The 23709-nt window shown below is 45.6% G+C and overlaps 1 protein-coding gene across 2 annotated transcripts in view; it reads right to left on the bottom strand.

Moving 5' to 3' along the window:
* Positions 1-2601: 2601 nt before the first annotated feature.
* Positions 2602-23709, bottom strand: part of CRTAP (cartilage associated protein) — a 33522-nt gene continuing 12414 nt past the window's right edge. Inside the window, exons 4-7 of one of the 2 annotated variants that reach the window (NM_001206045.1) lie at positions 22495-22623; positions 10306-10451; positions 9301-9384; positions 2728-3618 (exon numbers count right to left, since the gene is read on the bottom strand). In NM_001206045.1, coding sequence (NP_001192974.1) covers positions 3565-3618; positions 9301-9384; positions 10306-10451; positions 22495-22623 — 413 coding nt within the window. In that variant the 3' untranslated portion in view covers positions 2728-3564. Of the gene's footprint in view, positions 3619-9300; positions 9385-10305; positions 10452-22494; positions 22624-23709 lie in introns of both variants that reach the window. The other variant, XM_059879819.1, reaches the window with a different exon arrangement.

Here is a 23709-nt window from a genome sequence, read left to right as displayed (position 1 = left end):
TTTTTTCTGGCTCCAGTCCACCTTCTCCCCACAGTTTAAGTATTGAATTTTTTTTTTTTTAAACCGAAGTAGCTTAGGTTTACAGCTCACATTTAAAACTTAAAAACGTTATTTCCATCCATGTTGGCAGAAACGGGCCACTGTTGATTCCACCGGCAGTCATAATAAACCCTTTCCCACTGACAATCGAACAAATCATTTTCTGTTTGCTGCTGAGTTTGGTTCAATAAAATTTTTGTACTCTTAAAATTCCCTTAGTAAGGACTCCTAAAAGCAACATTTCCTAAGGTGGCCTCTGTGGGTGATGGCCTCAGGGGTTCTGGACCCCAGAGGTGAGCCTGACAGGTCGGTGGCAGTAATTAGAAAGCCTCAAACTCAGAAAGACGTTACTGCGCTGAATACGCTGGTATGTGCGACATTTCCATTAGTTGCTTTTAATTTTTTGTGTACACCCAAACCTCCCCCCACCCCCCATCCTTCCCCGCTAACCAAAAATCTGAACATTAACATGGGTGCAGGGGGTGCCTTTAGACCCTCCCCAGGGGGGTCCTTGCTTGGGCTGCCTGAAAGGCCTTGGGGATGGACAGACTCCATTGCCCCATGGTGGGCAGCCTCCGTGGGCAGAGACCTAACTGGTACCCACTGGGCTGAGTGCAGGTGGGTCAGACAGCAAGCCAGACATCTTAGCCTTGGTCTGGAAACTCCCACACAGCTTACAAATGTGCTTCTTTTTTTCCCCCCAAATGGCTGGCCAGACGAATGCTGAGCCCACGAGGTCTCAATCCAGGATTCTTCTAGGCTCTTCCAAGAAAACCCACTCAGGGAGGTACTGGGCTGAGGTTGCTGAGTGCAGCTGGGCTTTCATGTTACATTTGGAAGAACTGGCCCACCTTTTCCTTTTTTTCAAAAAATTGGTTTGGTTTCTTTTAAAATAAAAACTTAGTAACTTGGTTCCACAGCCTTCAATCAAAGCAAAGGCTGATAGTATTGATCCCACTGTCCCAGGATGGGGGTGGGAGGGGCTTTCAGCCCGGTGGAAAGAAGCCAACCTCAGATACCGCCTGCAATCCGGGAGACCTGGGTTCAATCCCTGGGTCGGGAAGATCCCGTGGAGAAGAGAATGGCTACCCACTCAGGTACTCTGGCCTGCAGAATTCCATGGACAGAGGAAGCTGGAGGGCTGTAATCCATGGGGTCACAAAAGAGTTGGACATGACTGAGTGACTTTCAGATAGTGAACCCAAACCTCTGCCCACACCAGGAAACCCTGTGGAGACATGCTCACCCCCAGAAAGCCCTCCGGAATCTGAGGAGGACCAGAGGGAGGCCCTGGGGGAACACAGAAGTGGAGAGAGTCAGGCCTCCTTGCTGGTCCTCACGCAGCTGCAGAGAGCTGAAGCCTGGAGCCTGGAGGACGGTCAAGCGTCTGTGGGCCCAGAGCCTCCCCTGATGGGATCCTGGGGAAGGGTGTCCATGCTCGAGGGCCCCCACTCTGCTTTATAGCCCCACCCTGGTACCCCTCCCCACCGGATCCCTGACTCAGGCTCTGTCAACCACCTGACCTGAGAAAACTCTCAAAATCATATTTGCAGCCTGAACTCGGCATCCCAGCCTCAGATGGCTGCAGGCACCGAACGCCCGACTCACCAACCACCCGGCTCCCCATCTCAGTCAATGGCAACTCAATCCTTTCTGCGCATCAGGCCCCAAACCTTCAGGTCGCCACCAGCCCCTCTCTTTTCTCTAATGCTCTACAGCAACCTGTGATTGGCCCTGCTTTCAAATCCATGATGGGACCACTTCTCACCATCCCCCGCTGCTATGCGCAGCATCGCGCCTTCATCCCCCTGCCTGGATCTCTGTAGCCATCCCCGGATTGACATTCCCGATTCTCCGCTTGAGTGCTTCCAGGTTTCTCACGGTACAGCAGCAGGCAAGCTCCCTGTAAAATGCCAGGGAGCCCAGGCTCTGCCCTGCTGCACGGCTCCCACCCAACTCAGAGCAGACGCCGAGGGCCTTACTTACATTGTCTGTCAAGGCTGAGCCATGCCCCTTCCCAGCCACACATTTAACACCACCTTCCACTCTGCCCTGGGCCCACGCATCCCCAGGGCTCTGCGCTGTCCCCTGACGGCACAAGCACATCCCTGCCGCTGGGCGCCGCACATGCAGCCTGCTCTGCCTGGAAGGTTCTGTCCTGAGACCCACCTCCCCAGGTTTCTGCTCTGCTGTCATGCTCTCCGTGACAGCTTCCCTGACCACCCTATTTAAAACCCCAGCAGGGCACGAAAAGCCTGGGTCGACCCAGAGGGATGGGGTGGGGAGGGAGGCAGGAGGGGGGTTCAGGATGGGAGGACACATGTGCACCCATGGGTGATTCACGTCGATGGATGGCAAACACCACCACAATATTGTAAAGAAATGATCCTCCAATTAAAATAAATTAAAACAAAACACCGCAGCCTTGGGACTTCCCTGGGGGTTCACTGGTTAAGACACCACACTTCTAATGCCAGGGGTGTGATCCCTGGTTGGGGAACAAAGATCCCACATACGGCACCACCAAAAAATTAATGAAACAAACAACCCTACAGCCTCATCTGCAAGCTTCCTTACCCCTCACTGCTTTATTTTTCTCCATAGCAATGATCACCCTCCGAGGCTTTGTATGTATTTATTCTTGTTCACCTGTTGTCTGTCTTTCCCTGTAGAATGCAGGCTCTGTGAGGACAGGGTTGTTTTTTTTCTTTCTGTTTTGCTGTGCAGTGTCTCCAGCGCCCAGATCGAGGGCTAGCACGTAGTGGGTGCTCAGTAAATATTTGTCAAAGAGTCAATGAAACTAGACTCCCTCTCCTTCCTTCCATTTCCAACTCTGAGACTAACGGCTGAGCACTGTCCTCAAAGGGGAGCGACCGGCCACTGGAAGACTTTGGACACGCGAAAGCATTAGGCAAAAGTCACAGGTCTGTTCTCCACGCTGTTGCCCCAACTCTGTTCTCAACGGGTGCCAGCAATGATGCAGGTCAGATGGTGCGCAGACCGTTCTGAAGAGAAGCTTAGCCTTTGTCCCCACCATCTTTGCTGGATCAGGGGATGGGGAGAAAGGAAACCAAAATGGGGGAAAGCAGAAAGGCCAGAGTAGGTTTTTATAATTACCATCTTTCAGGAGTATTTCTCTTATTTAAAAAATAATACTGATTTTCTGGGGGGAGAAAATTCCATGGAAAACTTTCCTTCTAACCAAAATGGTGAGAAAGGCAGGTATAAAAATGGAGAAGGCAGGTGTGAAGATGGAGAGGCAAGTGTGGTCATGGGGAGGCGGGAGTGAAGATGGAGAGGCGGGTATGAAGATAGAGGGGCAGGTGTGAAAGTTGGGGGAGGCAGCTGTGGGCACGGGAATGCAGGCTCACCCCTTGTTAGCTGTAGCGAGAGACGGGGGCCTCCCTTTCACTTCACAGAGAGAAGAGAAGGCTCTGAGGTATCAACAGCCTGGACTATTAGGAAAAGGAAGACAAAGAATCGTGTTTTCTGAACATGGAAGGAACAGCTCTCTGGCTTCTGGGGCTAGCTGGTCTCCTCCAACTCCAGCAGGTCATCCACGTATTCCAGGACCTCTCCCTGCAAGAGAAACAGGACACCTCCGTTAGGCAGCTACCTGACCTTCAAAGTGTTGGTGAACAGAGACTGTTTCCAAGAGGCCACTGCCACCCGCCCTCGGGACTGGAGCAGCCTTTTCCCTGCTGCCCTCGGGCCCAGAGGACCTTACTTCTTCTGGGGGAGACATGGCTTCCACGTCATGTGAACTTGGCGTCAAGTGCTCCGAGACCCCCACAGATGGTGTGTGAAGCGGGGGGCCCAGCACCCTCTGAAAGATCCTGCTTAGCGCCCCCTTCTCTGTGCATCCCTCCCTTACCCCTACCTGCCTCCCATCAGCAGTTACACCAGAGGGAGACCTTCTGTCTGTGGCCCTTCTGCCTTGATTACCAGACCATGAGCTTTTCCAAGGACCAGCATCTGGGCTCAGGTGCTTTCCCAGAGCCTGGCACACACAGGTCTCCATAAACGTGCTACAGGAAGGATGGCCGACTGCGTGGACACGTGTTACTGCTGCTGTAGCTGAAGCTGCCACGCACTTTCTGATCTTATTTGCATTGGTTTCTCTCCCACAACACACTTGACCACCCCCCCACCCAAGCCCTTTACTGCAGAGAAAGAGTGAATGACCAAAAAGGCCCAGTTCCCCTGCCCTGGGGTCAGCCCAGGCTGACCTGCATAGCTCCTCCTTTGCCCCTCAGCTCCTTTCCCAAAAGCGCTCCCTCAGTCAGTCACTCCAGCAAATTCTAATCTATTTCTTTGTCAATTACAAATGGGCACTCACCACCTACCACCACAAGGATTAACTCAGGTGCTGCTACAGCTACTGACCTTCAACACTCCCTGAAAGGAGTTCAGGGCAGAGAGCAGAAATGAAGCACTCTGTACTCTGGGAAAGACCGGCAGACCAGGGCTTCAGATACTTAAGATTTTATGAGCCAATTTTATGAGCCCAATTCTTGTATCTCTTCATTTCTAGAAAAGCACTAAAATCCTTCATGGTGACTAAAGACTAGCAGAAAGCTTCTGTGAAGAATACGTGCTTTTGATTGCGTGTACTTCCACTTTACCACAATCACATTTATACTGATGACCGGACCCCTTGCTTCATTAGAGCAGTTTCTCAGAGCGATCTGAAATGCTGTCGCCCGGGTTATAGTCCTCATTTTGCCCCCAACAAAACTTAACTCTCAACTCTAATGCTGTGCAGTTTTTAAAAGTTAACATCTTTTAGACTTTCCCAGAGCAAACAATTATCCGAACCTGAAACCTGAAACATCTTGTTGCAGTTTATAAACTTTCTGAAACGGTAACAGGGCCTCTGCAAAATTTTTAACCAGTGTGCAAACTTCCAGGTATTCTTACACACATTTCAAGCCCAGAAAGCTATGAAGAACAATACCACAGATATCAGTAGACTGTACTGATACTTTGTTTCAAGGTAGCATTTGGTCCTTTGAAACTTTTAAGGCTTAACTAAGAATTTTGTTGTGTTAGTTACAGTTTATTTCAAATTATGACTTGCCATCATTTGATCTATAATTTAAAAAAACAGGTCATTCTTTAGAAGTTATTTCACAATTCTAAAGCCTTGATTAATAACCTAATTACTCTGGGATCTTCAGTGGAGCCCTGTTATCTTGAGAGCACCAAGTTCAAGAATCCTAGGAACTATAAAGCCTGGAAGAAGCCTGGTCAGTTCACCAGATGGTTACTAGGTAGCTGTGTGACTTTCGGTAAGTCAGGCTACCTTTCTGAGTTTGGTTCCTCATCTGTGACATGAAAGAGCTTTACTGTCTCATAAAGGGGCTCTTCTTGTTCTAATACTTGTGATTGTTCTAGGTCTACTCACAGATAAACATAATCTTACACACAGAAACTTCTGAGGAATATATACACACCAAAAAAAAATTAGAACTGATAAACAAGTTCAATAAGTTTGCAAGATTACACTATCAATATACAAAAACCAACAGTATGTCTATATACCAACAAGACACACAACTAGAAAATAAAAAAAAAAAGGAAAACAATTCCATTGAAGGTACCCAGACAACTGAATAAGGAGAATCTTTTCAATAAATAGTGCTGGAACAACAGCATTTCCACATGCAAAAGAATGAAATTGGACCACTGCCTCATATCATATGGAAAATTAACAAAAAGTAGATTATAGATAAAAATGAAAGTTAAAACTATAAAAACTTTAGGAAAAAAAAACACAGTATATTTTAGTGATCCTGGATGAGTTTCTTAGATGTGACACCAAAAGTAACAAGAAAAAAATTGGTAAGTTGGATTTCATAAAAATCTAAAACATTTGAGCTTCAAGAGCAAAGTGAAAAGATAACCAACAGATTGAGAGAAAATGTTTGCAATTAATGTATGTGACAGGGGACTTTATAACCAGAATATATAAAGAACTCTCACAACTCAACAATGAAAAGACAAATAGCCCAATTTGAAAATGGGCAAAGGAAAACAAAAACATTCCTCTCTTAAAAAAAAGTGGGCAAAGGGTTTGAATAGAATCAATACTTCTCCAAAGAAATATACAAGTGGTTAGTAAGCATGAGAAAAGATGCTCAACATCATCAGTCAATAGGGAAATGCAAATGACGACCACAATGAGGTACCACGTCACACCTACTTCACACCTATAGTAAAACAGACAGACAGACACACACACAAAGAAAGACAGACGCTACAAATGTTGATGAAGATGAAGCAGATTAGATCTTTCCTACATTGCTGGTGGGAAATGCAAAATGGTTCAGCCACTCTGGAAAACAGTCTGGCAGTTCCTTAACAAGACAAACACAGAGTTACCATGGGACCCAGCCATTCCACTCTTAAGTATAAAAGAATCAAAAATTTTTACCCAAACAAAAATCTGTACACAAATGTACACAGTATCATTATTCAAAGTAGCCAAAGAGTGGAAACAACCCAAACATCCATCAGTCAAGGAATAGACACCATGTGGCATGTCCACACAGTAGAATATTATTCAGCAATGAAAAGGATTTTTTTTTTCATGTAACGTGATCCATGTTACAACGTAGCTAAACTTGGAAAACATTATACTCAGTGAAAGGAGCTAATCGCAAAAACCAAAATCCATTTGATTCCACTCATAGGAAACATCCAGAACAGGCAGATTCAGAGACAGAAAGAAGGTTAGTAGTTGCCAGAGGCTGGGGGCACAAGCTGTGTGGACAGAGGGGAAAGAATGTAAAGTAACAACTAATAGGTTTTGGCTTTCATTTGGGTGAGGAAAATGTTCTCAAATCTGATAGCTGCATGAATGTGCAACTTTATGAATACGCTAAAAGCCACTGAGTTGTACACTTTAGAAAGGAAAATTGTATGGTACGTGAGTAGTATCTCACATACCAGGTTTCTGTTCTAGAAAAGTGTAACAAGGGAAACTGCTCTTACCAGTGTTAAATGGAAAAGCTCTGATGTCTAATTACCATTAGGTTTATGGTGAATATATTAACATATCGGAAATACATGGAAAAAATGGGAAGCATAAACACCAAAATCTCAATAGTAGTTTGCCTTTAAATAATCAGGAACCCAATCCATCCCCGTTTTCCTGAATATAATTTTCTCTACTTCTTAAACCACAGCAGCCAAGCTAGTTTGTGTCTGGCCTGTTTTCCTTCCTTTTCAGCATCCTTGTGATCTTATCCCAGGATCTGCCTCCAGAGAACCCAACACGAGACACAAGGCATGTGCGTCACTTCCTACCCTGCAAAGCACTTCCACGTCCAAAGTGGTATCTTCTTCTTCCAACCCTGCAAGGTCAATGTCATCAGCTGCATTTTGCACAAAAGAATTGAGGCTCAGGGCAGCTAAATGCATGGCAGTGGTCCATCCAACTCATGTTAATTCGTCCACAAAAAACAAATTTCATGATGACATTTTACTTACAGGTGCTTCACTGAAAACTGGGGCAGAGGAAAGAGCAGACATGGAGGCTCAGGGCTCTGGGTCTGGCCGAGCAGCTTCCAGACTTTCCTGCTCCCCGGGGTTCCTCTTCTATGAAGTGAAGGGTCAGCTGAGAACAAGCCCTCAGCTGTCTTCCAACTCTGAAGGATGGTGAGTCCTCAGCTGTCTCAGAAAGCATTCCATGGTCTGTTCCAAACACGTCTCTTTAAATGTTACTCCTGCATGCATGCTCGGCCAGTCATGTTCGACTTTTTGCTAACTGTAGCTCTCCAGCTCCTCTGTCCATGGGATTCCCCAGGCAAGAATACTGGAATGGGTTGCCATGTCCTCCCCTAGGGAATCTTCCCAACCCAGGGATTGAACCTGCATCTCTTACGTCTCCTGCACTGGCAGGCAGGTTCTTTACCCACTGAGCTACCTGGGGAGCCCAAACGCTAACCCCGATGACGGCTTTTCTGTGACTAGACTGCCCCAACACAGAATGACTGCCCCGTAACCAGCAGAGTCTCCATCAGTAAAGGAATCAGCTGGGTAAGACTTAATCAGGAATTTCAAGAAAATCCCAGAGAAGGATAAAATGCTTAACTCATAAAAAGACACACACACACACAAATGGACAGAAAAATTGGTATGTGGGTTTCCCAGAGTCTTCAGAGTGCTGAGTAATTGAATACTCACTGTTTTTATAAAGTTAAAAAATGAAGCTTGTTGCTCAGACACAAAAAGAAATGCAATTATGCCATTTGCAGAGACATGAATGGACGTAGAGATTTTCATACTAAGTGAAGTAAGTCAGAAAGAAAAAAACAAATATCGTATATTAATTCATGTATGTGGAACCTAAGAAATGGTACAGATAAACCTATTTGCAAAGCAGAAATAGAGACACAGACATAGGGAACAAAGGTACAGACACCAAGGAGGGAAGGGCCAGGTGGGAGGAATTGGGAGGTTGAGATTGACATAGATACACTATTGAGACTTATGTATAAAATAGGTAACTAACGAGAACCAGCTGCATAGCACAGGGAACTCAATGCTCTCTGGTGACCTAAACGGGCAGGAAATCCAAAAAAGAGAGGATAAATGTATATATATGGCTGATTCACTTTGCTATATAGCAGAAACATAACACTGTAAAGCAACTATATTCCAATACAAATTTTTTTTAAAAACGATGCCCGGGAGCTTCCCTGGTGGCTCAGTGGTAACGAATCCACCTTCCAATGCAAGAGACATGGGTTTGATCCCTGATCCATGAAGATCCCACATGTCATGGAACAACTAAGCCCGTGTACCACAACTATGAAGCCTGTATCTAGAGCCCCAGAGCCTCAACTACTGAGCCCACTTGTCCTAGAACCCGCTCCAAAACGAGAGAGGCCACCACAGTGAGCAGCCCGCTCACCACAACTAGAGAAAAGCCGACACAGCAACGAAGGTCCAGCACAGCCTCAAATAAATAAATAAACAAATAAACAAAAACGATGCCTGGACGGCGCCTGTGACGGGTGACTAAAGCATGGCTCCAAACTCTGCCGGGAAACGTGGTGCTTCAGCCTGGGTTTCCTAGAAGCCCTTCTTGTCCAGGTCAGTCCACTGACGCGTTAAAACACTCACAGAAACCGTGTTTCCCAAGCCCTCTTCTGGATTTCATTTCAGGAATGACGGGGCCTCCCAGTGACTTTTCACAAAGACGTGAGGAATATTTTTCTCTCAGTCAGTCGTGTGCTAAACATGAAAGCTCACCTCATCGTCATCCATGAGATTCTCCTTAGCAAAGTCATACAGCTCTTTCTGGAGCATGGTCACGTTAAAGAACTGGACTGCTTCCTGTTCAGACACAAACAGAGAACAGTGTATACAGCCAACCATTTAACAGGAAAACTGGCATGCAGAGGGAACGAGGGGTTGGGGTTTCTCTGGTGAGGGGATGATGAAAATATGCAAAATTAAATAGTGGTAACAGCCATGCAGTGCTGTGAATACATGAAAACCCCTGAATTGTGCATTTTGAATGCATGAACTTTCAACTATATGAATTATATCTCAATTTGAAAAACAGGGGCCAATTCCGAGTGAATGAAAGAGAAATGTATGTGTGTTTGTCTGACAGTGAGGTTGAAGGAAGATATATGTACAGCAAACCAGGACAGCTGGCACAAATCTCAGTGAAAATACAACTTAAGGGCACATGAGAAAAGATCCTCTGAAAGTGATAAATAATCCACAAGTTTCCCTGAGCACGTGCAAAACTGTGTGTGTGCATCAAAAGAATGAAATGATGATCCATCCATAAACAACCCTGCCATGGAGTTGTTAATAACAAAATATATATATATATATATATAGTATGAGAGTAACAAGGGAGGCATTCATGATGAATTTCTTAGAAAACACAAAGCAAGTTGTTAAACAGTATGTAGGATCCCATTTTTGTAAAAATAAAGAATTACATGCTGCATATACGCCAAACATACAGCTTTACCACAGCTTGAGACAGAGAAAACATAAAATCAAGAGGCAGTGTCAATTCCTAACTGAAATGTTTCTGAAATGCTTGAAATTTCAGGAGAGTTTGTGGATTTAGAAAAGAGAACAAAGGGGTAAAGTGTTAAAAGACAAAAAAGCGACAGAAGCAAGTTGAGATTGCCTTATTTCTGTAATAGCCCTTCTCTTCAGATGCCAAGCTGTCTCCCGGAAGTGGGATAAAGACGAGAGCGGAAACGCGATGGCCGGTGCGCCGGCGCTCACCGGTCTGGGCTGGAAATGCTCGTCCGCCAGCGCCCACTTGTCCCTGTGGTACTGATAGTACACCAGGTTCTGCTGCATGACCTTGTCGCTCTGGTCAAAGAGCAGGTAGCTGACCGCGCAGGGCGCCGCATTCTTCAGGTCGTTCACTGTGGGCGGAAGAGAGAAAACAGGAACAGGAAGTCAGCCAGCCTCTCAGGAGAAGAACAGTTCTCCGGTGAAGAACGGCTTCCGGAAGAAAAAGATCACCAACAAGCCCGTTCTCCAAGCCCCTCCGACGGAACTCCTGCAATGACGAAAAAAAAAAACAACAACCTCAGGGATGAACAGGCCGTAGACAGGATCTCCAGGGAAAAGTGGTATCCATTTGTGAAAGTGACGTAAGTTCCTCGGTACACAGAGGCCAAGGCAGAAGTAACTAGTCAGTCCCCGTCAGGCCACCGTGACCTGGGCTGGTGTCACATCCCTGGGGCCTGAGCTGGCCTGCGTCTGGAGGCTGGACTCTCATGGGTCTGACGGAGGACGGGCAAGCAAATGAGACCCCCTGGACCTGTACTGCCCACTCCCCTCTTGATGGGACCACAATCTCCAGAGCCAGGCAAGCCCACAAAAAGCCACTAGAAGCCCAGGGCACCCAAAGATCTGTGGATCCTCCTGCGCTGGAAGAGCTTCGTAAAGTCACCTGGTCTCCCTTCCTCATGTCCTGGTGCTGGGCTCCCACCTCCACCCTCCTTCCTGAGAGTCGCCCCCACCTATGGAGGAGGTGCTCCCTCAGCAGAGCGGTTTTCCAGATGCTGAGATTTCTCCATGGGGGCAAAGGTGAAAGGGAAGAAGGAATGAGACACTGGACCCTGGGCGTTTCTTCTGGCACATTCCCCTCTCCTTGACAACCCAGGAACAGGACCTCCCTAAGGCTCTGTCTGCCCAGGTAACCAGATCTGGGTGTGAAGTGGTGCTGTCGCCTCGTGGCCTTTTCCCATAACTACAACTCTAAAACCCCCACTTAAGGCCATTTCCCGTTCATCAACCCTGCAAGGACTGGAAATGACACCTACCTTCAAGAAATGTACTGCAGTAGGCTATGAAAAAATATTCAACACGGGGCCGACTTTCAAAAAGCCAACTTCAAAAGGTAAATCTCATTCATACTGTTTTTAAAAAAGTAATGGAAAAGCTGCTCCACATGACTCAGTTCAGTTCAGTCACTCAGTCATGTCTGAGTCTTTGCAACCCCATGGACTGCAGCACATCAGGCTTCCCTATCCATCATCAACTCCCGGAGCTTGCTCAGACTCATGACTACTACTATATGTATGTGACATATATCCATATGACTACTAGAGAAAGGCAAATCAAAAATGCAAGGAGGAATCGCCCCACAGCCATCAGCATGGCCATCAGCAAATGGTCTGTATACAGACAACAAATGCGGAGGCAGAGTGCAGCAAAGACAATCCTCCAACCAGGTTGTTGTGAAAGGAAATTGGGTATCAGGCACTCTGGAGAACAGTGTGGAAATTCATTAAACTAACAATAGAACTAGCATATGATTGGGCCACCCCAGTCCTGGGCATGTAACTGGAGAAAACCAGAATTCCAAGAGACAAGTGCACCTCTGATTACAACAGGCAAGACAGGGAAGTCACCACAATGTCCATCGAAAGATCAATGGAAAAAGAAGAGATGTCACATGTTTACAACAGAATATTACTCAGCTATACAAAGGATGAAATGGTGCCACTGGCGGCCACACTGACAGACCCAGACATGATCATACCAAGTGAAGTCAGTCAGACTGGGAAAGACAAATGGTATACGAGATCACTTAGATTTGGAATCTAGAAAATAATAAGAATTAATTAATTTATGCAACACAAAGAGACTCACAGAGTTGTAAAACAAACTTACGATCACAAAGGGGAAATTAGGGCAGAAGGGATGAATTAGGAGGTTAGGATTAACAGTTGCACTCTTTTATATATAAAACAGATAATCAAGAGGGACCTACTATACACCACAGGGAACTCCACGAAACACACTGTAAAACTACAGGGATAGGATCTGAAAAACAATACATCCACGTGTGTGCATAACTGAACCAATTTGCTGTACAACCCCAACAAACACTGTAGTATAAGTCAGTTCTATTTCAGTTCTATTTTAAATTTTTTAAAATTACATTTAAAAAAAAAGCAGTGCCCACCATATTGCCCTCAGGGCATGGGGACCCAGGCTGGTGTCACATCCTTACACCCTGAGAGGCTTGGGTCTCAAGACTGGGCTCTCACGGGGCTGAGGGAGCTGGGGACTACATGCCATCAAAGCAGAGCCCCTTGGACCTGTAAGGACTGGTCCCCTCTGGATGGGACCACAGTCTCCAGATGCAGGCGGGCCCTTCAGAAGCTACACGAAGCCCAGAGCATCCAAAGACTGGTGGGCCCTCAGTCTGGAAGAGCTTCCAAAAGCCAGCAGGTCTCCTGGACGTGTCCTGGTGAAGGAACTCAGCACCAACCTCGGACGACATCACCCTCAGCAGAGTGGTTTTGCAGGGGCTGGGATTTGTCCGTGGGGAGAAGGGGTAAAGGAACGAGACACAGGCCCCTGGGCATTTCTCCTGGCACCTTCTTTTCTCTTGACAACCCAGGAATTGACTGACTTTCCTGAGGTTTTGGCTCTCCAGGTGATCAGACCTACGTGTGAGGAAGCGCTGCTGCCTGTGGCGGTTCCTCATTACTACAACTTTAAAACCAAGGTTTATGGCCACTTCGCCTTCAATAACCCTGCGGGGCTGCAAATGACACCTGCCCTCGAGAAATGCCCTGGGGTAGGTCACAGGAAAAAAAGTCAAACAAGGTGGACTTTCAAGAAGCCCACTACAAAATGTAAATTTCACCCATACTGTTTGAAACAAAGTATGAAAAAGATGCTCTAAATGGCTATTACTAGACAAATGTCAATCAGAACTGCAAGGAGGTATTAACTTGCACCAGCCAGAATGGTCATCAGGAAAATGTCTACAAACAGTAAATGTGGAGACAGGGTGGAGCAAAGGAAACCCTCCTACAAAGTTCTTGTGAATTTAAATCTCCAGGAACTCCGGAGAACATCGTGAGTTCTTTCAAAACTACTGAATAAATATAGAGTGGGCATATGATTTGGCCACTCCACTCCTGTACAAGTGGAGAAGACGGAATTTCAAAAAACACGTGCATCCCAACATTCAGTGCAGCACTGCTTACAACACCCAGGAATGGAAGCCACAGCAGTGCCCATCGTTAGATGAACAGAAAATGATGTGGCCCATATATACAATGGAGGAGTACTCAGCCATAAGGAAGGATGAAATGATGCCATTAGCAGCCACCTGAATGGACCTAGACACGATCATACTAAGTGAAGCAACTCGGACTGAGAAAGACAAATATTGTATGAGATCACTTACAGTTGGAACCCAAAAACTGATACAAATAATCTATGTAACGCAAGGAGACTCACAGGTTCAGAACCAGTGTATGATTCTATAAGGGGAAATTGGAGTGGGAGGGATGAAGTAGGAGGTTAGGATTAACAGATACACTCTCATATACATAATATAGAAAATAAAAAAGGACCTACTGTACAGCACAGGGAACTGTGAAACACTCTAACAACCCATAAGGGAAAAGGATCCAAAGCACAATACATCTATGTGTGTGCATCACTGAACCAATTTGCTGGACACCCTAAACAACATTCTTGACAACCTAAGAACGGACTTTGCTGATGCTCTGGCTGCCCGGGTGAGCAGACCTGCACATGAAGTGGTGCTGCCTCCTTGTGGTCATTTCTCATTACTACAACTTTAAAACGGGCTTTTATGCACACTGTTAAGTCAAGTGGGCTTTAGGAAGCATCGCTACGAAAAAACTACTGGAGGTGATGGAATTCCAGTTAAGCTATTTCAAATCCTAAAAGATGATGCTGTGAAAGTGCTGCACTCAATACGCCAGCAAATCTGGAAATCTCAGCAGTGGCCATAGGACTGGAAAAGGTCAGTTTTCATTCCAGTCCCAAAGAAAGAATGCCAAAGAATGTTCAAACTACCACTCAATTGCACTCATTTCACACGCTAGCAAAGTAATAGTCAAAATTCTCCAAGCCAGGCTTCAACAGTACGTGAACCGAGAATTTCCAGATATTCAAGCTGGATTTAGAAAAGGCAGAGGAACCAGAGATCAAATTGCTAACATCCATTGGATCATAGAAAAAACAAGAGAGTTCCAGAAAAACATCTACTTCTGCTTCATGGACTACGCCAAAGCCTTTGACTGTATGGATCACAACAAACTGGAAAATTCTTCAAGAGATGGGAATACCAAACCACCTCACCTGCCTCCTGAGAAATCTGTATGCAGGTTGAGAAGCAACAGTTAGAACCAGACATGGAACACAGACTGGTTCCAAATTGGGAAAAGAGTACATCAAGGCTGTATATTGTCACCCTGCTTATTTCACTTATATGCAGAGTACATCATGCGAAATGCTGGGCTGGATAAAGCACAAGCTAGAATCAAGATTGCCAAGAGAAATATCAATAACCTCAGATATACAGATGACACCACCCTTACGGCAGAAAGCAAAGAGGAACTAAAGAGCCTCTTGATGAAAGTGAAAGAGGAGAGTGAAAAAGCTGGCTTAAATCTCAACATTCAAAAAACTAAGATCACGGCATCTGGTCCCATCCCTTCATGGCAAACAAATAGGGAAACAATGGAAACGGTGAGAGACTTTATTTTGGGGGGCTCCAAAATCACTGCAGATGGTGACTGCAGCCATGAAATTAAAAGACGTTTGCTCCTTGGAAGAAAACCTATGACCAACATAGACAGCATATTAAAAAGCAGAGACATTACTTTGCTGACAAAGGTCCGTCTAGTCAAAGCTATGGTTTTTCCAGTGGTCATGTATGGATGTGAGAGTTGGACTACAAAGAAAGCTGAGTGCTGAAGAATTAATGCTTTTGAACTGTGGTATTCGAGAAGACTCTTGAGAGTCCCTTGGCCTGCAAGGAGATCAAACCAGTCAATCCTAAAGGAAATTGACTCTGAATATTCATTGGAAGGAATGATGCTGAAGCTGAAGCTCCAATCCTTTGGCCACCTGATGCAAAGAACTGACTCGTTGGAAAAGACCCTGATGCTGGGAAAGACTGAAGGCAGGAGGAGAAGGGGACGACAGAGGATGAGATGGTTGGATGGCATCACCGACTTGATGGACATGAGTTTGAGCAAGCTCCAGGAGTTGGTGATAGACAGGGAAGCCTGGCGTGCTGCAGTCCATGGACTCGCAAAGAATTGGATATGACTGAGCAACTGAACTGAACTTGCCTTCAAAAATCCTACAGGGCTGGAAATAACACCTGCCTTCAAGAAATGCCCCAGGGAAGGTCAGGGGAAAAAAAATTCAAATAGGGCCAACTTTTAAGAAGCCAATTTAAAGATGTAAATTTCAATCACACTGTTTGAAAAGAAAAAACAAAAAAACAGTGGTAAAAGTGCTCCACAAAGCTATCATTAGAAAAATGCAAATCAGAACTGCAAGAAGGTAACAGCTCACACCAGTCAGAATGGCCATCAGCAAAACATCTATAACCAGTAAATGTGGAGACGGGGTGGAGCAAAGGGAACCCTCCTAAGCTCTGGAGAACAGCGTGGAGGTTCTTTTAAAACTGAAAATAAAGCAGGGAAAAGATCCATGCCACTGCTGGGAGTATAATCTGAGAAAACTAAATTTCAAAAAACACATGCACCCCAACAGTGCAGCATCCATCGACAGGTGATCAGAAAAAGATGTGGCACATGTATCCAGCGGAATGTTACTCAGCCAAAAGAGAGCGACAGCGATACCACTGGGAGCCATATGGATGCACCTAGACGTAATCATCTGCAGTGAAGTCCATCACACTGAGAAATAAAAATATGAGCTCATCTACAGGTGGAATCTGAAAACTGATCCAAACAAATTCATATATGTAAAACAAAGACACTCACAGAGTCACAAAACAAACATATGATGCCCAAAGAGGAAATTAGGGCAGGAGGGATGAATTAGGAGGTTGGGATTAACATATATGCTCTCATATACATAAAACAGATAATCCAGAAGGACCTATTATATAGTACAGGGAACTGTGCTCAACACTGTAATATAAGGGAAGAGGGTCAAAAAAACACATCCACAACTGAATCAAGATGCTGTATACCTAAAACATATTCAATAGTAAAATTCTACTCCATCTAAGATAAAATATTAAAAACCCCAGTGCCTGCCATGTTCCTCTAGGGCCTTGGGGCCCTGAGCAGGCTAGGGTCTGAAGACTGGACTCTCATGGGGCTGAGGGAGCTGGGAGCTGTGTGCCAGCAAAGCAACACCCCTTGGATCTGTAGTCCCTGGAATCCTACCTATTAGACCATAATGTCCAGATCCAGGCGGGCTCATTAAAAGCCACAGGAAGCCCAGTGCACCTAAAGATTGGTGAACTCTTCAAGCTGCAAGAGCTTGGAAAAGTCACCTGGTCCCTCCCCATGTCCTGGGGTTCCTACCACCAGCCTCCGAGGACAGCACCCTTAGCGCTGCGGTTTTTCAGAGGCTGGGATTTCCCCGCGGGGTAAAAGGGTTCGGGAAGAAGGAATGAAACACAAGCGCTGGGAGTTTCTTGTGGCACATTCCACTCTCCTTGACAACTAGGGAACGCGACTTTTCTGAGGCTCTGGCTGCCCAGGTAACCAGACCTGGGTGTGAAGAAGTGCTGCCTCCTTGTGGCCGGTTCTCCTTACTACAGCTTTGAAACAGGTTAATGGACACTGACTTCAATAACCCTGCGGGGCTGCAAATGACACCTGCCCTCAAGAAATGCCCTGGGGTAGATCACGGGGAAAAAAGTCAAAACAAGGTCGACTTTCAAGAAGCCTGCTTCAAAATGTAAAATTAATTCTTACTGTTTGAAACAATAACGTATGAAAAAGATGCAATGCTCTAAACTAGACATCGGAGAAGGCAATGGCACCCCACTCCAGTACTCCTGCCTGGGAAATCCCATGGATGGAGGAGCCTGGTAGGCTGCAGTCCATGGGGAGGCAAAGAGTCGGACACGACTGAGCGACTTCACTTTCACTTTTCACTTTCATGCACTGAAGAAGGAAATGGCAACCCACTCCAGTATTCTTGCCTGGAGAATCCCATGGATAGAGGAGCCTGGTGGGCTGCCGTCTATGGGGTCGCAAAGAGTTGGACACGACTGAGCGACTTCACTTTCTTTCTTTCTCAAGAAATGACCTGGGGTAGGGCAAAAAAAAATCAAAACGTGGGCAACTTTCAAAAAGCCAATCTCAAGAGGTTCCTTTCACTCAGATGGCTTGAAAAGATTAAAAAAAAAAAAAAAAACAGTGGAAAAGATGCTCCACAAGGCTATTATTAGAGAAATGCAAATATGACCTGCAAGGAGATATCCCTTCACACCAGTCAGAATGGCCATCAGCAAAACGTCTAGAAACAGTAAATGTGGAGATAGCTTGGAACACAGAAAACCCTCCTAAGCTGCTGTCTGGAATGTAAATTGGTAAGAGGCACTCTGGAGAACAGTATGGAGTTTCTTCAAAAACCTAAAAACCGAGCTGGCATATGATCCCACCACCCCACTCCTGCGTGAATAATCGAAGAAAACCAGAATTATGAAAGACTCATGCACCCCTATGGTTAGTGCAGCCCTGTTTACAACAGCCAGGACATGGAACCCACCACAGTGTCCACTGACAGACGAACAGAAAAAGAAGATGTGGCACATGTATGCAATGGAATATTACTCAGCCATAAAAAAGGGTGAGATGGTGCCATTGGTAGCCACATGGATGGACCTAGACACGATCAAACTAGTGAAGGAAGTCTGACTGAGAAAGACAAACATCATATGAAATTGCTTACAAAAAAAAAGAAAGAAAGAAATTGCTTACAGTTAGAATCTAAAAATTCAAACGAATTAATCTGTGCAACACAAAGAGACTCACAGAGTTAAAAAATAAACGTATGATTCCCAAAGAAGAAATTAGGGTGGTACCCACTCCAGTGTTCTTGCCTGGAGAATCCCAGGGACGGGGGAACCTGGTGAGCTGCCGTCTATGGGGTCGTACAGAGCCGGACACGACTGAAGCGACTTAGCAGCAGCAGTGATGAATTAGGATGTTAGGATTAACAGATACACAAAAAGGACCTACTGCGTAGTACACAGAAGCCTGCCCAACTTTCTGTAACATCTTATACAGGAAAAGGATCTGAAAAACAGCATAACTGAACCAAGTTGCTATACAGCTAAAACACAACACTGTAAATCTAAAAAAAAGCAGTGCTTACCACATCCCCTCGGGCCTTGGGGCTCTGGGCTGGCGCCACATCCCTGGGGCCTGAGCAGGCTTTGGTCTCAAGGTTGAATTCTCATGGGGCTGGAGGAGCTGGGGAGGATGAGCCAAAGAGCCCTTTGCACCCGTGGTGCCAAGTCTGCCCCAGATGGGACCACAGTCCAGATTCAGCCAGCCCCGTAAAAGCTGTTCCAGGTCCAGTGCACCCAGATTGGTGGACCCGCTGGGCTGGAAGAGCTTGAAAAAGTCTCCCCGTGTCCTGGTGGCCGGTTCCCAACTCCAGCCTCCTTCAATTAGTTGTCCCACCTCTGGACAACAGCACCCTCAGCCTAGCCCTTTTGCAGGGGCTGGGATTTCTTCCTGGTGTGAAAGGTCAGTGGAAAGAAGGAATGCGACACAAGCCTCAGGCCATTTCTTTTCCTATATTCAGCTCTCTTTGACAACCCAGGAAAACTGGTTTAAGGCTCTGGATGCCCAGGTAACCAGACCTGGGTGTGAAGAAGTGCTACCACCTTGTGGCCACTTCCCATAACTACAACTTTAAAACCCTTGCTTATGGACACTTCCTGGGCTTCCCTGGTGGCTCAGAGGATAAAAAAAATCTTCCTGCAAGGCAGGAGACTGGGGTTCCATTCCTGGGTTGGGAAGATCCGCTGGGGACGGGAATGGCAACCCACTCCAATATTCTTGCCTGGAGAATTCTATGGACAGAGGAATCCGACGGGCTACAGTCCATGTGGTTGCAAAGAGTCAGACATGACTGAGCAACTAACACACACACGTGGACACTTGCTGTTCACAAATCTGTGGGGCTGGAAATGACATCTGCCCTCAAGAAATGTCCTGGTGTAGGTCTCGGAAAAAGAATTCAAAACAGGGCTGACTTTCAAGAAGCCAATTTTAAGAGTTACATTTCACTCACAGTGCTTATTTATATTCCCAAAAACAAAGATTTCTTGCAGAGCAGCAATAAATGCTGAAAATCTTGTTGTTTTAGCTATTTTGTCCTTGTCAGTTTCTGATACGCCCGGTGGTTTTTAGAGCAAGTAAAGGCTTCAGAGGCGTGAGCAGTGAGTTGCCAGAGCCTGGACGTATCCAGTGCAGTGCTGAACTCCAGTGTTCTGGCGTGTTGCCACTGAACCCAGCCTGCTCAGTGGTTGGAAGATTCACGTTTCAATGTCCATCACAATTAGCTCAGTGAAGTGCTGGCACAGCCTTCATGAAAATGAAACAAAAATACCAGCTGTATTTTCATCCAACAGAACATGTAGAAGCTAAACCCAAGATCGGCAATGTGTTGATAAATGTTTGAATTGGGTGACAGTCACCCCTAGTCCATTGGGCTTCCCTGGTAAAGAACCTACCTGTCGATGCAGGAGAGATAATAGACCAGGTTTGATCCCTGGGTCAGGAAGATCCCCTGGAGGAGAGCATGGCAACCCGCTCCAGAATTTTGCTTGAGAATGCCATGGACAGAGGAGCCTGGCGGGCTACAGTCCATAGGGTCACAGAGAGTCAGACACGACTGAAGCAACTGAGGACACACCCCCTAGTTTATTATACCATCCTTTCTAATATGTTTTTCAATTTTCAGAAATTTTTTTAAAAAGTACATAATTTTCTGTAATTCTCATTAAAATAAGAGCTTTCCGAGTGTGGATAAATATAAGCCAGTAGTTAAATCTGGGGTCAGGTGAGAGGGAGCAGGGAGATTAGAATGGGTGATGTGCTTGATGTTTTTCTGTATATCTCTGTGATGTTTATTGCACTAAACCTATACTACAAGGCTTTTTAGGGGGAAAAAACAGTTACCTTAAACCAGGTACTTATTTTTAAAAAGAAGGCTCTTCATAAGCAAAGACATTGTCCGGTAGAAGACCGCCCCTCCACACTAGAATGCAGTCAACAGCTATTTGCTGGAACATGCTGTGAGCTCGGTGCTGCCCAGCAGGGAAGCGTGTCCACAGATTATATAGAAGTAGACTCTCATCCTCTCTGCTAATGAATCCTTTACCAGACAGTTCATGCCAGGCTGACAGTGGCAAATAAACTCACCCTTCCCTCCACGAAAGGGGACACGAGAAAGACACCTCTTTAAAACAGCCCTTGGCCTCCTGCTGGTCTCAGAAATGTCCCAACCAAGGGGCATTTCGGGCCATTTCATTGCACATTTAGATGGGGTTCAGGCTGGTGAAGGAGATCAGCCCTGGAATTTCTTTAGAAGGAATGATGCTAAAGCTGAAACTCCAGTACTTTGGCCACCTCGTGCGAAGAGTTGACTCATTGGAAAAGACTCTGATGCTGGGAGGGATTGGGGGCAGGAGGAGAAGGGGACGACAGAGGATGAGATGGCTGGATGGCATCACTGACTTGATGGACATAAGTCTGAGTGAACTCCAAGAGTTGGTGATGGACAGGGAGGCCTGGCGTGCTGCGATTCATGGGGTCGCAAAGAGTCAGACACGACTGAGAGACTGAACTGAACTGAACAGGCTGGTGAAGATCAGGTTCACTGCTGAGAGAGGCCAGTTACCTTCCTCAGAAAAACATGGTGTAAATGTCAGTATCAGAGACTTTTTAGGAACAAAGGAATCATCTTGATTAGCAGCAAAAGTTTAAATTTTTTAGTTAAAAAATTAAAATAGAGAAAGAGAGAGGGAATGAAGCAAAATTTTTCTCTTTCCTTTTTTGACCTTCAGCAGGCAAGGCCTCTGGTGTGTCCTGGAGAGGAGATGAGGTGGGATCACCCGGTAGGTGGGCAGGTGTCTGCTGTGGGCAGAGGGAACTCCACAAAGAACAAGATGCTCACAGCGGGGGAGGAGGCTGTGGAAGCCAAAGTCACCTGTCAGTCCTCCAAGACACCCCCGAGGCCCTATGACCTGCCACCCCTGAGTCTGAAAGACAGCCTCGGGGAAGCTAGTCAGACTCCAGCCCACGAACCAGATATGTCATCAGGAGAGCAGAGTCTTCCGCATAGCAAATGACCCCAGTAACGTCCGGTGCTCATCACTGAACCGCCAGGGCACACGCTGCTCAAGCAAGTGGCCCCCGGCAATCTTGGTTACAGGGAAAGAAAGGAAGGCAGGAAATTTGGGCTTTGAAGTCTGAATTCCTTTCTCTCTCTCCCATGTGAGCCTTTTGTCCATCTGGAAGGTTCTGATCGAGAAACTCCAAGTTCAAGGCAGGATCAACTGCAGTGATCTTAGGGTTAAGAGTGAAAAGGTCAATGGTGTGGAGGAAGGGAAATAATGATATATATAGTGGTGGGGGTTTAATCGCTCAGTTGTGTCCGACTCTTCTGCAACCCCATGGACCATAGCCCGCTAGGCTCCTCTAAGTCCGTGGGACTTTCCAGGCAAGAATACTGGAGTGGGTTGCCATTTCCTCCTCCAGGGAATCTTTCCCACTCAGGGATAGAAACTTCATCTCTTGCATCTCCTGCATTGCAGACAAATTTTTTACCACTGAGCCATCAGGGAAGCCATTGGGAATTTCTAAAAGGAATTCCCTTTGCAGTCCAGTGGTTAGGACTTCACATTTCCACTACAGGGTGTTCCATTCCTGGTCAGGGAACTAGTATCCTGCAAGCTGCATGGAGCAGTCAAAAAAAAAAAAAAAGATTAATAAACAAAAACACCAGTTATATAGAGTTTGCCCTGTGCCAGTGTGTGAATTCCATCAGCATTCCACATCTACCAACTCATTTAATCCTCAAGACAATCTTACAAGGTTAGTACTCTCCACTGAGGTGGAAGCTGAGTCTTAGTACCTTGCCCAGATTGCCTAGAAGATGAGTACTTACATTTATAATAAGCGAACTGCAAATAATGATACATGGTAGCCACAAATTTCTCCACCGGATATCCTCCTATGACAGGGGTGAGGTTCTCCTCACACTGAATTTTGCATTCCAGGACCTCCACATAATGATCTGAAAGAACACACAGATTTTCAGGCGGTGCATTCATTATTTTCTTTATGCCACTTCTGCCCCACCCCCCCCAAAACAATTAAGGCCAAAATGATCATGATAAAATGATAAAAGTAAAATATTTGCACTACTTACGATAAAGGGCCAAAATCTTTAATACATGAAGCATGCTAAATCAATAGGAGAAGGACAAATGCTGGCTATAAAAATAGCCAAAAAGATGCTAACAGAAATTATAAAAGGGGCTGATAAACATTGTGAAAAGATCTTAACCTTATTTGTAATTAAGAAATCCTAAAATAATGTAAGCTATTAAATTGGCAAAATGTTTAAAAGTTGACAACACCCAGTGTTAAGGAGAGAATATCGAGATTCACAGTCTCATATTTTGTTGGTAGGAGCAAAAAAGGAACAAGTTTTTTGGAGAACGATTTGACAAAATTTATCCAAGGTTAAAATATACATATTCTCTAACCCAGTAGTCTCCTTCTGGGAAAATGTTCTTTAGACTTGGGCACACTTAAGCAAACAAACTTGAAAGTAACCCAAATGTCAATCAGTAGGATGGTGATTAAGAAGTCATGGTACATACAAATAGCAGAATCCACATAGGTTTTAAAAGAGAGCAGGCAGACCTAAATACAGGCACATAGAAAGATGTGGAAGACTACATTTCCCAGCCACCTTTGCAGTTCAGCTGGGACCATGTGACTAAATGAGCCAATGAAATGTGGACAGTTAACAACTGATGGATACTACTTCTGGAGCTGGTCCCTAAATCCAGCGTGGTCCTCAGCCCTTCCCTTTCCAGCATGATGGTACACATTTTGCCAGCAAGACTGTGGAGGAGTAGGCACTCTCCCTGGTTGGTAGGAATACAAAACAGTACCTTAAAATACCAAATAATTTACTGAAACATTCACCCTGAACCATCAATCCCACTGATGCTGACTTTGCAAACACATTTCCATACTTAGCAAACAAGAACAACAAAAAAGAAACCCACTAAAATTCCCCAGTACAGTAGTAGATGTTATAGCAAAAGATTGAAAGAAAGTGAAAGTCGCTCAGTCGTGTATGACTCTT

This window comes from Bos taurus, chromosome 22 (assembly GCF_002263795.3).
Source record: "Bos taurus isolate L1 Dominette 01449 registration number 42190680 breed Hereford chromosome 22, ARS-UCD2.0, whole genome shotgun sequence".
NCBI lineage: Eukaryota > Metazoa > Chordata > Mammalia > Artiodactyla > Bovidae > Bos > Bos taurus.
The sequence above is the reverse complement of the archived record's forward strand: the minus strand, read 5'-3'. Positions and strand labels throughout refer to the sequence as shown.